Source organism: Linepithema humile, chromosome 2, assembly GCF_040581485.1.
Source record: "Linepithema humile isolate Giens D197 chromosome 2, Lhum_UNIL_v1.0, whole genome shotgun sequence".
NCBI lineage: Eukaryota > Metazoa > Arthropoda > Insecta > Hymenoptera > Formicidae > Linepithema > Linepithema humile.
In genome coordinates, this window is record NC_090129.1 from 34075141 (window position 1) to 34090056 (window position 14916).

At 35.3% G+C, this 14916-nt stretch overlaps 1 protein-coding gene across 1 annotated transcript in view; it reads left to right on the forward strand.

The window, feature by feature from the left end:
* The first annotated feature begins 606 nt into the window (after positions 1 to 606).
* Nlg3 (Neuroligin 3) overlaps positions 607 to 14916 on the forward strand; it is a 132068-nt gene continuing 117758 nt past the window's right edge. The window contains exon 1 of the mRNA XM_012371636.2: positions 607 to 3702. Within this exon, the coding sequence (XP_012227059.1) occupies positions 3315 to 3702 (388 nt within the window). The 5' untranslated portion in view covers positions 607 to 3314. The remainder of the gene's footprint in view (positions 3703 to 14916) is intronic.

Consider the following 14916-nt stretch of genomic DNA (forward strand, 5'->3'; position numbering starts at 1 on the left):
AAATAATAACGATAGACGATTGTAATTGTTTTAAATATTGCTAATTGTGAAATGGTCAGGAATATAGAGATGATTGATTCATTTTGACACGATTTTAACTTTAAATGAACAATTGCATATTTATTATAATATTAATGATAACGAGAGAAAACACAATATTGTGGATTGTCAAGAAATAGGAAAATTAATTAGCATATAATAATAGCAACTATTTTGTTTGTCACATAATCTTTAAAATACACTAACTTTTTAAAAATATAACTATGAAAAAATTTAATTAGTGATGGATAGCTTGGAAAAATAAAAGTAGCTTAAACAAGAAGAATTGGCTTGAATTAAATTGACAGTAGCGTTGCACAGCATTTCGTAATTTTCAATCTCAAACAAAAATTATATATATATAATAATATTAATACTAAATTATGATAAAACAACAATTATAGATTATTAAAAAGAATAAGAAAAATATTTAACATATAATAATGGCAGTTGTTATTCGTATCGCATCATCTTTGAAATACTTTGATAGTTTTTTTTATTTGCGATTGGGAGGGAATCTGATTAGTGACAGGCAGCTTGAAAAGAAGGGAAGTAGCTCGAAGGAGAAGAATCGGCTTGAAGCAAGCTCGAAGGTAGAATTGTACGGCATTTCGCAATCCCGGACTCGAACCAGCGACTTACGCTGGTCGGTGCCGAGGATCGATCCCTTCTGCCGTATCGACCATGCTGGGGATGCACTTCCGCCCATTTTCCATCCTGAGCCGAGTCCTGAGCGTTTTCGCAACGCATGCGCAGCCGGTGGTGAGCGTCGTCGCCTGACGCCAGTCTGTCGGGGGTCGAAGTATCGGCTACATCGGTCGGTTGGTTTTCCTCACGTACCGCGGCGTCCTAGCGATGCTTTCGTCCCTTTCGCGGTAATACTGTGCCCACCCTTCATCCCGTCACGCGTCAAATTCGTCGCGGTGCATCAACCGGGGTCGACGTCAATCAGCGGTGCAGTGCCAGGAAGGGTGGTAGTTTGCGATCTGGGAGGTAGCTCGCCGAGGGAAGAAACGCGAGGGTGGTCGCTGCGCTCTCTTGACCCCCTCTTCCCACTACCTACCCCTTTTCACTAGGATTTTTCGGTGCGCTGCTTTCGTTTGTGCCAGGGGTGGTTACGTCCAAGGATTGCTTCCAGCAAGCAAAAACCTTGTTGTCCATGCGATACGACGAAAGTTGAAATTACTTGAGCGCGCCCGATAAATCGGCGTTATCGGGAAACGATTTTCCCGACTCGGCAAAGTTTGAAGAAATACGCCGACGACGGGGTGCCGACGCGGATTGTCGGGTGAATTGAAGGCAGAGCGGGTGATCCCCGCGACGTTGTGTGAAAAAGGAAATCCCCCACAATAGTGTTCGGTCCGTCGCGATAAAAAAAACGATTAATCGCGCGTGACTTTTCTCATTCAGTGTTGTGCCGGTGATCGCAGATTATCGCTCAGTGGATCAATCGGAAAAGTGTAAATTTCATAGAGTAATTGTCAAGGATGATCCTAATCTGTTTCTGTTTGCAAAGTGTCTATCTAGAAATCCACGGAAAGTTAGCCATTGATCAGTAGTGCGATTTTACCTAACTAGGTTAATCGAAAGTTCAAGCTGTTGACTTAGCGCAAATATAGTATCTCTGGGGAAATTTGCATTTCCCGTTCAAGAGATACTGGGAGGCTTCGATACAAGTGACGCATTTCTTGAACGCATAAACGCATCGCTGTCTGGATGCTTCTTTTATTTTATGGTGTGCGTGCCTTTGTGCGTCTCGTTCAAAGAGCCAAAGCAACCGAAGGATTTCCAATTTCTCCCTTTTATCGATCGTAAAAGAAGCTTGGAGTTCTTTAATGCAAATAATAACATCACACGCAATACTTTATGTTGTTTAAAAAGTTGAAATCGGAGCAATGTCAGTTCCTTTAAACGCAATGCTGCTTTCTCCAGCGAATTAACTGTCGGGGGAAAGAATCGCATTAGAGAAAATTTTGTTTGACTTAATCGAGAGATTAGTCCGATGAATAGTAAGATGCAAGTCTGGCGTGACTCTCGACAGCCGCGATCCGTCCAAAGAAATTTTAAATGAAAAAAATTAGGAAATTATTTTCCGCGTATTCCTTCTTTTGCTTGCCAAAATGAAACGAATGGGCAAACATCCGAAGGGCGGTTTTCTGCTGGGCGTAATTAGAGCCGGCGCATTCTACCTTTTTCGATATATCAAACACGCCATTAGAAACGAGATCGTCTTCGTGTGAGTGATAAGACACGCGCGAACGTGACAGCGGACGTAAATGAGGGAGGTGATCGTGAGTGACGGAAAATCATCAAGAGGAGAAATTACGTTGATGGAAATTTTTGACACAGAAAGCCACCTTGTGCATAAATAAATAGTTTCATTGATCGTTCCGACTGGACGTTGAAAGGTGAACTTATTACGATCTCTCCTTACGCGTAGAAAGCCATCTGTTATTCGATGAAGCAGCGAGACAAGGCGACAGTCTCAAAGATCATTAACGCTAGCAACTTGATAGCGAAGCTGATGATACTTAAAAGACAACAATGATATAATTTATAAAGGATAATATAAAGTTCATGAAAAATACGCTGATCTTCATCAACGTGGAATGTTTCAACTTTTTCAAGAAATTTTATCAGGATACGATTAGATGTATAACGACAAGAGATTCAGAATAAATAGTTCAATCTCTTTTTAGATTATTCGAGAAATAAAAAAAAGATCTAATTTAGGATGTTTCTTCCTCTATTAATTTGCAGTCTTCCTTAAATCAATTGCGTTAAAGCTTCGCAAGTTTTATATTTATTCTTGATCGTTTAGTATATTGTCCGAGATTATCTCTCAAGATCATCATGTTCAAAGGATGATGGAAGATCTCTTTTATCTGACTAGTGCTTCATTTAAGCTCAAAGAGATCTAATTAAAAGCAACATCAACCCTCAACAGCTTTCGGACTAAAAGAGATCAAGACCGCGACTCTATTTTGGAGCATTAAACAAAAATTGGGCTGAAGAAAAAATATCAAATAATAATACAGCGGTATCATAATTATCTCGAATTTTTCATTCTGCGAGAGATTGATGCATTCAGAAGAAAGATCGATTTCTGAGAGTCACGATATGGACCAGTCGGCGTATATCTGCACTTCTGGCGGTGGTTAAAATCGAGAAACTCGCGGCAAAAGGCAGGAAAGGCGGCATGAGAGGCGTTCGAGAAGCGACGAGAAGGAAGTGATCGGCGGAGGTGCGCCGAAGACGTCGGTGATCGCGTCAAAATGACGTCGTCGATCCTGGCGCTGCTCGGCTTGATCCTGGCGGCCGCCGGAATCGATCTGAACTCAAGAATTGTCACGACCAAATACGGCGACTTATCAGGCGTGATTGTTACTCTCGACCGGAACCTTGAGAGCGTGGAGGTATTCCGCGGGGTGCCCTACGCCTCGCCGCCAACCAGCTCGTTACGTTTTATGCCGCCCGTCAGTGGTGCCCGTTGGCACGGAGTGAAGGTTGCTGATAAGTTCGGACCCGTCTGCCCCCAAAAGCTACCCGAGCTCAGCGATAAGATGCCCAAGGGCAGGGTAGAGTACCTCAAGAGACTGTTGCCCTACCTCAAGAATCAAAGCGAGGACTGTCTATACCTCAACATTTACACACCGGCTCAAGGTAAAATTTCTCCAGCCTTTACGCGGTAGCAAAATAAATATTGAAGGAAACTGCGATATGAGTAACCAACAATTAGAAATATGAATTTATCTCATTATTATTTGGTGATACAAGTTCGGCTAATAAAATTGAATTTGCTTTTAAAATACTTTATTTTTATTAAATTTTATATCTTTTTATACATTAAGTTTTTACATTATATTAAAAGAATTTATTTTATATATTCGTATTACTATTAAATCCTTTATTTATATCAATTTTAAAAAATGTTAGTACTGTAAAAAATAGAATTTTGGAATCTAGAATTTTATACCTCAGAGTTCTTATTTTCTCTCTTTGTTTTCTAAGATTTAAAAATAATTGCTCCGTTGATTGCTACGTTTATAACTGACTATTCATTTAAAAAAATCAAACAGATATAACAAGCTACAATTCATTCGCTTTGAAGCATCATGTATACTTTGATGCACGCCTAAATAGTAATCAAGCCGTAGATTAAATTTCAATTTGAACGAAAATCAAACGCAAAAGGATTTGAAGAATAAAGTCCTATTATCAGTACACAATTTTCCGCGGAGGGGGATTCGATAAACGCGTCCATCCATAGACAGATAATCCTGCATTGGATGCAGTTTATTTCCCAGATATCCAATTTACTTGTACAAATCGTAACACGCGATATAACGATTGCTTTTTTATTTTGCTTGTAAACTTGTAATTAACACAATAGTTACGCGGAACGTTTGATATGGAGTCAAGTTGCACTATACCGAATTCCATTCTACATCTCATTTATCTATGGCAAACGTATCGACAAAATGCAACTTCCCTTCAATTACGATATACGATGGACACCCATTTTATGCAAAGTACCGTATCTAAGCGCTCTGTTCGCACTTTATGATCGTAAAAGCGGAGACATCACCGCTTCTGGTGGACGTTAACGATTTTCCTTCCCCGCGAATCAACATAGTTCGAGACGCTAAAATGTTGTTATTTTAAACAACGCGCAATGAATATCTATTTCACGTAATATCTATTACGATATTTGCATTTTGCGCTTGCAGTTTTTAATGGAAATTAACAACTTCTTTTCCCCGTGAATTAACGTAAAATTGCGATTTTAAAACTTTGAATTAAATTTTAATGTCTTCAGAATTTTATTAAATGTTACAATTTATATTTTGATATTTAATAAATGATGTCGTTTCGCGATAAACGTGTGTACTTTGCGACAAAATAATACGCACGCTTATTATCACGATTTGCAAATCTCTGCGTCATAAATGTGACCTTGTTAAGTCAGCCAATTATTTTGCAATTTACTGGAAAGGAGTTTAAAGATGATGAGTTTCTTTGTGCACAATCTTTTCTCGTTTCTTTTGCGTAAGGTATATAGTCGTAAGAAATCCGCGTCGATTCTTCATCTGCCTTTCATCGGCGTTTCTCGAGGACGAAAGCTTTCCATATTTCCCGCGGGTGCATTAATCCTAATATCGAATATCAAGCTCGCACGACTCTCTTTAATGTTGGATAAATACGAAGCGAAGTGTGTATATAGAGTGAGTATGTTGACGTCAATGTGATGAATACGTGACATGATTGTAGTTGCTTTTTCTTTAAGGATCGAGTTACTTCTATTTTATGACTGTGCTAGATAATAAAACTGAGAAATATGAAGGCTATAAAGATTTTTAATTTATTATCTAAAATAAAGTTTGTGTTACATGAACAACAATATTTAATCTGTAATTCAAAATTTAGGAAATAAAATTAAAGCAGCATAAACAAAAAGAAATAAAATTCAATAAAATGCGATAAAATAAAATGAGTTAAAAAATAGAATTTATAAAAATACAAAAAAAAAACTTAACTCACTGTTGTAGAGAAAGGTATTTAAATCGTGAAAATCTGCGCCACAACGTGTCCTTTCTTTTCTGTATAACATTTCACGAGAGTAGGAAACACGTTCTAATAATAAGGCAGGCACTTTCGCATTTTCTTCTCTTCGTAGCGGGTTACATATAGTCGAAGTACTAGCAAAGTTTTTCACCTGTGTATTGCAACGGCGGCTCGAGTCTGCGTGTGGCGGTCTACACGAGAACTTAATAAGAAACTTTATAATCACCTCGTGCTTAGAGAGATTAAAGCACGCGAGAAGTAACTTTCCGCGCGGACTTAAGTATCTAAACTAGATAATAGTTTCGGAGCCTAGGCAAGCCGATCAATCTTTGCTGCCCAGACTCGATACTGCGCGAAAGTATACATATAACACCTCAATTATAACCTAGAAATATAAAATCCACTATTTTCCAGCACACACTAGAGTGAGCAGAATTTCCATGATTAGAAAATTATCTGCCGAATGGGTGAAAATTTGCGAAAATTGGCGTTCCTGAAATTTTGTACTATTTTAGGATAATAATTCAGCAGGCCGCCATTGTCGCGCGGTTCCAAACAAAGAATCCACGAAAGCGACCATTAATTTGCCGATTTGAATGGGAAGTGTTATTTTATAGCTCGCGTTCGTTTCCCATAAATCGCTTTGCAGCCGCGGAATTCGCACAATCCTTTCCATCCCACTCGTTGGTCCACCGTCGCGCTCTCGCGACATTATTTTCCATGCGCTGATTCCAAAAAAGATTTTGTTGTGATCCTATTTATCCGATTTACGCTGAAAGGTTCATTCAAATTCGAGAATTAAAAAAAAACTCTCGAATTTATTAGTTAAAAATTTAAAACTTTTTCTTCTAATGATAATTATAAAGTAATAATTTAATTTGTGTTAACGTTTTATTGTTTTTTATTTTATTAATGTTCTAATACTATTCTTATTGTACTAATTCTAATCATAAAATTATAATATAAAAAAACTTGTCATGCATTTAAGTGAATATTTATTATATCACACATTTAGGCTGTACGCACAGACAACGAACCATAGTGTGAATACGTGAAACTCCACGAACAATTGAAAAAAACTGTATTAAACACAGTGAGAGATGATTTACCGAGGGTTGAAGAACGATCCCCGCGTGTTATCGCCTTTTTTCTCCCTTTCTCTCCTACACTATAAATTCTATTTCGATATTGAATGGCGAACGCCTGCCGCATATGTTTTATCCGTTCAAGTATCATCGTGATCTTTGCATCGCGCAACGTTATCGTTATCGCTTCTGCACAATTCGGTGATTGTAAATTTCCGAAGCAGGTAAAACAACGCAAAAATAGTTTTATATATTTACAGTATGGGAAACATACAGATTTACATGGAATATTATACGTATGTTCAACTTTTTAGTATTTTTTTTATGCAAAATGCATGCATTTTTCAATTTTAATTTAAAAATTTTTTGTTATTTTTGCGTAGGTATATATCATTGGTTAGATTTTACTATAATAACTAATAAAAACTTATATGTTTAAACAGAATTTGATAAATTATATATATAGAAATTGAAATACACAAAAATTTTATTAAAATTTAATAATTTTAATTAACAGATATTTTTAACAAATAATTTTGTTTTACTAAAAATATACATTGCAACATAAAAAATAAGAAACACTTGTTAGACGCTCAAAATCGAGCAATTTTTAAATCATTTTAAAACTCGGCAAGAAACCATCACAAATAAAAAATTGAAAAAACATTTTAAAACATCAAATTTGTACTTTCATGTACTTTAGACCGCTTTTTGAAAATTTTTTATCTTTATACTTCTAAACCTTATATTGTTTTGTTCCTTAAAATTACGTAAGTACATTTATTCAAAATTACATACAACACTCTGCAGCTTGATAAAATAATTTTTTTGCAAAATTTATGAGAAAAAGTTAAAAACTACAACATTTTACCTACAAAATGCTTTTTTCTTAATTTTCCTACGATATTTTTTGACTAAATTATGTGACTTTAAAACTAAACCTGCATTTTTCATGTTAGTGTTAATTCAGCTGGCAAATGTTATTTTTGACAAAATATAGAGACTTATCATAAATTTTGCGAAAAAAATTTGTTGTCAAGCTACAAAGTGTTAAAAGTTCGTAATTTTTAGAACAAAGCAATGTGTTTTTCTTTTAAGCTCAAAACTGTAAAAACAACAAATTTTTAAAAACGACTGACAGCACATAAAAGTACAAATTTCAAACTTTAAAATGCTTTTTTAATTTTTCGTCTACGATGATTTTTTGCTGAGTTACAGCAGTTTGAAAATTACTCAATTTTAAGCGCTTGAATGCTCGACGCGACAGAGCAGTGCGGCCGAATGGCTGACAAAAGCATTCACGCGTAAAAATGGCGTGTCGCGCATCGCTCACGCAGCGTGTATTGAAGACGCACTGCTCTGCCGCATCGAGACGTTTGGACGCTTAAAATTACGCAATTTCAAATCGCTGTAACTCAGCGAAAAATCAACATAAATAAAAAATTAAAAAAACTTTAAAGCTTGAAACTTGATACTTTTACGTGCTTTAGGCCGTTTTTGAAAATTTTTTATATTTATACTTCTGAGTCCAAAAAAAGAACACATTATTTTGTTTCTTAAAATTACGTAGATACTTTCAACTTTACAACTTAATAAAAAATTATTTCTTTAAAAAATTTATAACAAGTGCTAAAAAGTACAACATTTTATCTACCCAAAATGCATTTTCAAAATTTTACTACAATTTTTTTTTTTGGATGAGTTACACAACTTTAAAACTAAACTTATATTTTTTAATGCTAATTCTGGTGGCAAACTTTATTTTTCATAAAATCTAAGGTTGGTTTTAAAGTCGCCTAACTCGGCTAAAAAAAATCGTAGTAATATTTAAAAAAAACACATTGTGTAGATAAAATGTTATAGTTTGTGATACTTGTCATAAATTTTTTGAGAAAAATTTTTTATCAAGCTTTAATTGTTAAAAGAACATAATATTAAGAAACAAAATATGTTTTTTTTTTGCTTAAAAATGTACAAATATAAAATTTTCGAAAAACCGTTTAAAGCACATAAAACACAAATTTCAAGTTTTACAATGCTATTTTAATTTTTTGTTTGCTATAATTTCTTTGTCAAATTTCAATAATTTAAAAATTGCTCAATTTTGTGTTTGAAATTTTGTTTTCTATTTTTGTAGAGTAGAACATTTATATAAAAGTATTAATTTAAATGAAATATTAATTACAATATAAATCATACAAAATTATGACACTCCAAATATAAATTTTATAAAATATTAAATTAATGTTACGTAATATTAACATATATATAAAAATATAAAATAATATAATACAAAATTTTATATATATGATAAAAAGTCAAATGATAAAATTATTACGTTATAAAACAAAATATGTAGTCATGATTTTAATAAAAATTTTTGCACCTAATTAAAATGATCTTGTTTGTTCATTAACTGGAAGGGAAAAATCTAGAATTAAAGGAGAGAATAGGTATCTAATATCGCAATATGTTAAAGGTAATTGAATATTAATTACAGATCGCCTCCCGTGGGATCGTGTAGGATCGTAACACATTACATCGATATCCTGGAGCGGGCTTTTAAACCTTATCGCGTGTAAACGATAATTATAGGATCAACGCGGCGTAATCTAGTTATTAATTTAATTACGATCCCGCGCTAATTTCACACCGCGCTGATCATTACACGGAATATAGATTTAACGAATCAATTCCCACATGTAATTCCGCACAATGTGTACGTTAGCATGACTAAAAACTTGATCCATCAAACGCGAATTGATCTCTTTGTTATAACTCTTTGTTATATCGTATTCGTAGTTGTTATTTTAATAATCATTACAAATCGTCGAGTCCCCTCTCAAAATCCGCTGCAAAGTTTTATTAAAATCACAATTTCCGGCTTTGGAAGGCTTTCCGGCGAGCGAGCGCGAACTTTCACCACCGCAATTAACTTCAATTGCTTCTCATTCAAAAGTTATTATAGACCGGCGATTATGCCATCGGAATTCCGTCTCTCTAAATCCTGAAGAACCATTCATTCTTCTTAAGAATTAACCTTCAATTTTGCAATATTACAATAGTGATTTTTTTTTGTTATTAACTTTGTATTCTTTAAGTTTGTCCATTAATTTCCATTTTTACTTCCACTTTGCCGCAGCATACTAATTAGAAATATGAGGCAATAAAAAATTAAAAATCAAGAATCTGGAAAGTCTCTCTTTGGAGACACTACTCAGCCATATAATTTTGCCTTAGAGTTGAAAAGTTGATTGAAAGGAGCGCGATCGTCCGGCGGAAGCAGCGGAAATGGTGAATCTGGTGGACTGCTTAATTAGACTGAGTTAGTAATGGAAATTAACTGGGATGGGTTAGTAATGGAAACCAAGGAAGTATCTTGGTCCAAAACTAGTTTCTTCTTCGTAAACTTGGCAAGGCAAAGTATAGTTTTGCGGCTACGGCCATACATCGAGTGTTTATAAATTGCTAGATATCGCGTGGCTTCAGGAAACTCTACACCTCAGATGTTATGCTTCTGCAAAATATAGTTCTTCGTGTCCTGCAATTCTGCATTCTGATAAATCATGAAACTTCTAAATATAGAATATTTGCAGTTTTTCGTGTCTCCGTAGTTCTGAACTTCCTAATAGAGATGTCTTTGCGGGATAAATCATAGAAATGTATAATGTAGAATAATTTGATTAGTTTTCTACCTTAAAAGGCATGTTATTTACTTTTGAGATCTTTTCCGCATTGCTCATTAGTCGGTTCGCGTTATTACGTGCCGTCAAGCCATTGTCATCGCGACATTCGCGATGACGATTTCGTTTATTGCCGATCGGTTGTCATCGAGAGGATTGCGTTTGACAGTCAGCCCACAAGTTTCTTTTAAAGAAAAATAAAAAATATGGGTTAAACACGTTTCTAATTAATCTGTAACTATTGATTCAGAAACTGTCTAAAAAATAATTAATTAATTATTTTTCAAACGGCGGTAAATTTTTACGTAAAGGAAAAAAAATAGCGCGCGCGCTTGTGTGACCTAGTAAAATAAAAACGTAAGGAAGCATAAAAAATTAAATCGAATAGAAAATAATTTTTTAAACACAAAAGGCAACAAAGGAATAATAAAATGATTCACCAATAATACATGCGAACCGCATACGAACCGTTTCACTTTATTCAATTATAAATTTGAAATATTATTACGGGGGCTTTTCTGTTGAAGGCAAGAGGAAAATTGGATGTGCTAAAAAGTCGCAAGTTAAGGACGCGGGAAATGAAATTTCAAAGGGATCCACAACGAGCGAGAGAGAGAGAGAGAGGGTCGAGTAAATCGAATTTGTAGCGGGCGTGACTGAAGAACGAAAACGAACGGGAAGAGACGGCGGGCGGAATTTCGCGCAACCGCGAAACAGCTCTTTCCGCTCACGGTAGACGATTCCGCGTGTTTGCACGCGCGTTAGCGAAAATTCAGCCGCGAAAATGCCCAGGGAAACTGTAGTTGTTTATGAGATCCGAGCTACCGCATTCCATCTACTCTCAGCGTGTCATTAACCCATTGTCCTCGCAAAGTATATACACTTCTCGCTAATTTTCTGACAGCTATGATTAGCACGTTGTGTGAGAGAGGAAATTTGATTCATTAATTTTCCGTCAAAATTTTCCGTTTTCTAAACTGTTATTTATTCTTAATTATCCCAATTTTATTTTACTTATAACCAAATTGTTAAACTTTAATTATAATTTCCATTATTTGATAAAATCAACTCTTCATCAGACGTTAAGTGTATTTCTGTAAAGATTAAAATATTGCTTCAGCATAATATAACCATCTATCCGATGCTTTTCTACGATATCGCGAGAAATTCTCGTACTCTAGTAAAACTGGAAGGACGACGAAGGAATTATCGAGAGATTAAGGTATCGCCTCGCATTGTTACTCCCCAGACTCCATCACTCAAAGTGCTTTGGGAAGTGACTTCCGCCTTGAATCTCACGATTCCATTTAACTCGTCCTTCATGAGTCTATAGCTTCTTTTACGCGAGCTATTAAATACAATTGTACGCTAGAATCTTCCTTTTCTTATTTATAAGGTTTCTCTACAAAGGCATTCAAATTTCATTGTCGAAAAATCTTAATTTGAATTTGAATTTAATTGTAAATCTAATCCAGAAAAAATCGCAAGTAGAATTTTGTGATTCTGTCATAATAATACTAGTTTTTTTCGTTCTCAATGTTATATCAGTTCCAATTGTTAATACTAAAATATCAGAAAAATTTATAATTATGCATATGAGAGCAGTGATTTAAAAATGATAAAAAGTGATACACTCTATTCTCCCAATTCAAAAAATTTGTTAAATACTTGTAATTTAATATTATGCACTCTGCTGCAATTTGCGTCAATTTGAATATTTATCCGCTCGATACAGGCTCTAAGCTTTTAGCCCCGTGCTCGTATTTACAGGGAAGCCATTACGGGCCATTCGCTTACAATTCTGCAATTGACAGCTCCATCAGAAAGCTGCGTCGGATGATTGGACCGTGGAGAGTCTTCCCGACAACGGAAGAGAGAAAGTCCGGTCACTGTGTGCGACCAACGAACTATTCTTTACGGCTTTCAATCCTTCCTTAAAGCTCTTTCTTTCTGATCATCCTGTCTATCGAGTTATCGACACACGTAGTCCGGTTTCATGTAATCGCAAGATCGATTATTTGCTCAGCATTTTTAATATCAGCTCTACCAAGTTTATTTTCATCCCTCGAATTACAAAAAAGAAAAACAATATAAAATGTAATCCAGGTAATTGTTTTATGTTTAAATGAAAATGTATATTCAGCAGGTAAATTTATTATTTATTTTATAAATTTTATTCGAAATGTCGAGTTTTATTTAAATTTACATTTTTGCCTCAATATTGAAAAGCAATGATTCACGAATGCCATTTGTATGATTAACGACAGAAGGGCGTTAAATACCTAGACAAAATAATTTAGATGGCTCGCGGAAATAAGCGATGATAGTTTGCGGGATGAAAAGGTATTCGCAATTCGATTATCCGCGGCGTGGCGTAGTTTGCAGCTCGGCGGCCGGAGCTAAATGCAAATTTCGCAACTTATGACGTTCAACGGGCGTAATTTCGTTGCGAACTGTAACGCCGCATAACTTCGATGCCTGACGAGCGTGAGTCACGCTTCATTGCGTAACAATGGCCGGGTCTGGGTTATCGGAAGCTTTTTAATTAGGCCGCGAATGGCCGGTGAAATCAATTACGTGTCTCATTTACGTCGTTTGTCTTCCGTGGAACAACAATCGGACTTTGCGCCCTACGAATGCATCCGATTTGCTACCCGAACGGTATTTGCTTCGCTAAAATTTCTGCCTTTTTATCACAACCGTGGGAATTCGCATTCGCTTGCTTTTGTAAGAAATTTAAACAGCATTTTATATCTTTAGAGATAATCGCAAATAAAAGACGTTACTTTATGCTTGCTGTTACGATTTCTCTCAATACTTTTTTTGATGAAAATTTAATTTAGTGCCATGTTCTTAACGCGTTTGTCTTGTATTTCTTGGCATTTATTATTGGATTTATAAACAGAAGATTCTAATTTAAATTTTAATGCAACAAACTCATTGGAATTTTGAAATAATGCAATATAACTTCTTAATGATGCAATGACTTCTTAATGAACTTTAAGAAAAGTTTTCTTTTCTCATTTCTGATATATTTCTGTTTTACTTTTAATTTTTATTGCGCAAAACTCGTTAATAACAGCGATGCAATGACATCGCGAGTTTCCCGAGAATCGTTCTGGAAAAAATGAAACAGACGTCAAAACATGAGCAGTAGAATCCAGATGAAATAAATTGCATTGAACAAAAAAGAATATTTAGCATTGAAAAAAACGAGGGGAAAAAATTTGTTACAAAAAAGATAAAAATTAGAACTGAATTAAATTGTACAAAAAACAAACTTTATAAAAATTCGAAACAACTCTCGAGATATTTTTCTTTCCGGGAACAAAAGCGAAGCTATGGGGATGTTCGCAATTGCGATACGACGACATAACAATTTAATACGGAGAGTGACATTTTTGTAAGAATCTAATAGAAACGAGATCCTGAGGAAATCCGGGAACGCCCCTGTAAAAAGTTTCAATGGGCAGTAGGAAGTTGGAAACGCATGGTAGACTGCTTATTACGTGTATAAGCGTGCGTATACGTGACACTAGCGGCTGCATTATACAGCTGGTGCGCCGGTCGGACACTAAAAGTAATAACAACTTCCGTAACTTTCCTCCTACCGCGCCCGCGTTCTTGCATATGGTGTCTCGCGACACTCCGGTCGCCTACGATATCGGACATCCTCCCTGAGACTAATCTCAACACAATTTTGCCCCTGAGCTTTAATAATTTCATCACCTGTAGCTAGCTCAATTGTTATTTTAATTGAACGGCGAGCAGTGCATATTGATGTACGTACATATATTTTGATCAGCGAGTCCTGGTTTCTGTTGTATTAATTATTTAAATTGTTTTTATATATTCTCTTTCATATTTTCCGTATAATTTCAACCTTTTCTTCTCTCCTTTGTACTTTTCCAACTGAAGGGAGTCTGAAATTGTGATGAAAATCTTATTGCTTTCTCTATTATTTAATTTTATTATATCTTAATATTTCTGTAGAAATGTATTGCAATTTTATATTATTATAAAACCTTATAGTGTTGATTATGTACAAAATTAATGGATTTCCCGTGATAACATATCCACAAGGATAGCAAACTCTGTTAACTTAATGATTCTGAGATACGCAGTGCTGTTAATTAATTATAAATTAATAATGTGCAATATTATGTTCTGCACCCACTAGTCGTGTATTGTGTATGTTGTTGCAGACATGTAATTTGCCGTGTCGCAAACTTAAAGCAGCTCAGAAACTGTTCCTTAAGATACTACTTCACTCATCAGCTAAACCTCACACAGCTCAACTCTTAGACTTCTCGAAATGTTCAGCGTATTATCTATTAAAGGTTTTTTTTGCTACTTCGAGAAACGAAAGTGTGAATTGAAAACCTTACGTCATCACTTTTCGTTTCCTAAAAAAATGTAGAGAGAAATGGAAATAGTAAAGAATAATTTCAGTTTAGACTGATTGAATCCTCGTGAATCTTCGATTACAAGAGAGGGACGATGGATTCGGTCAGTGTATCGATAGGGGAAGTAACCAACTCGTT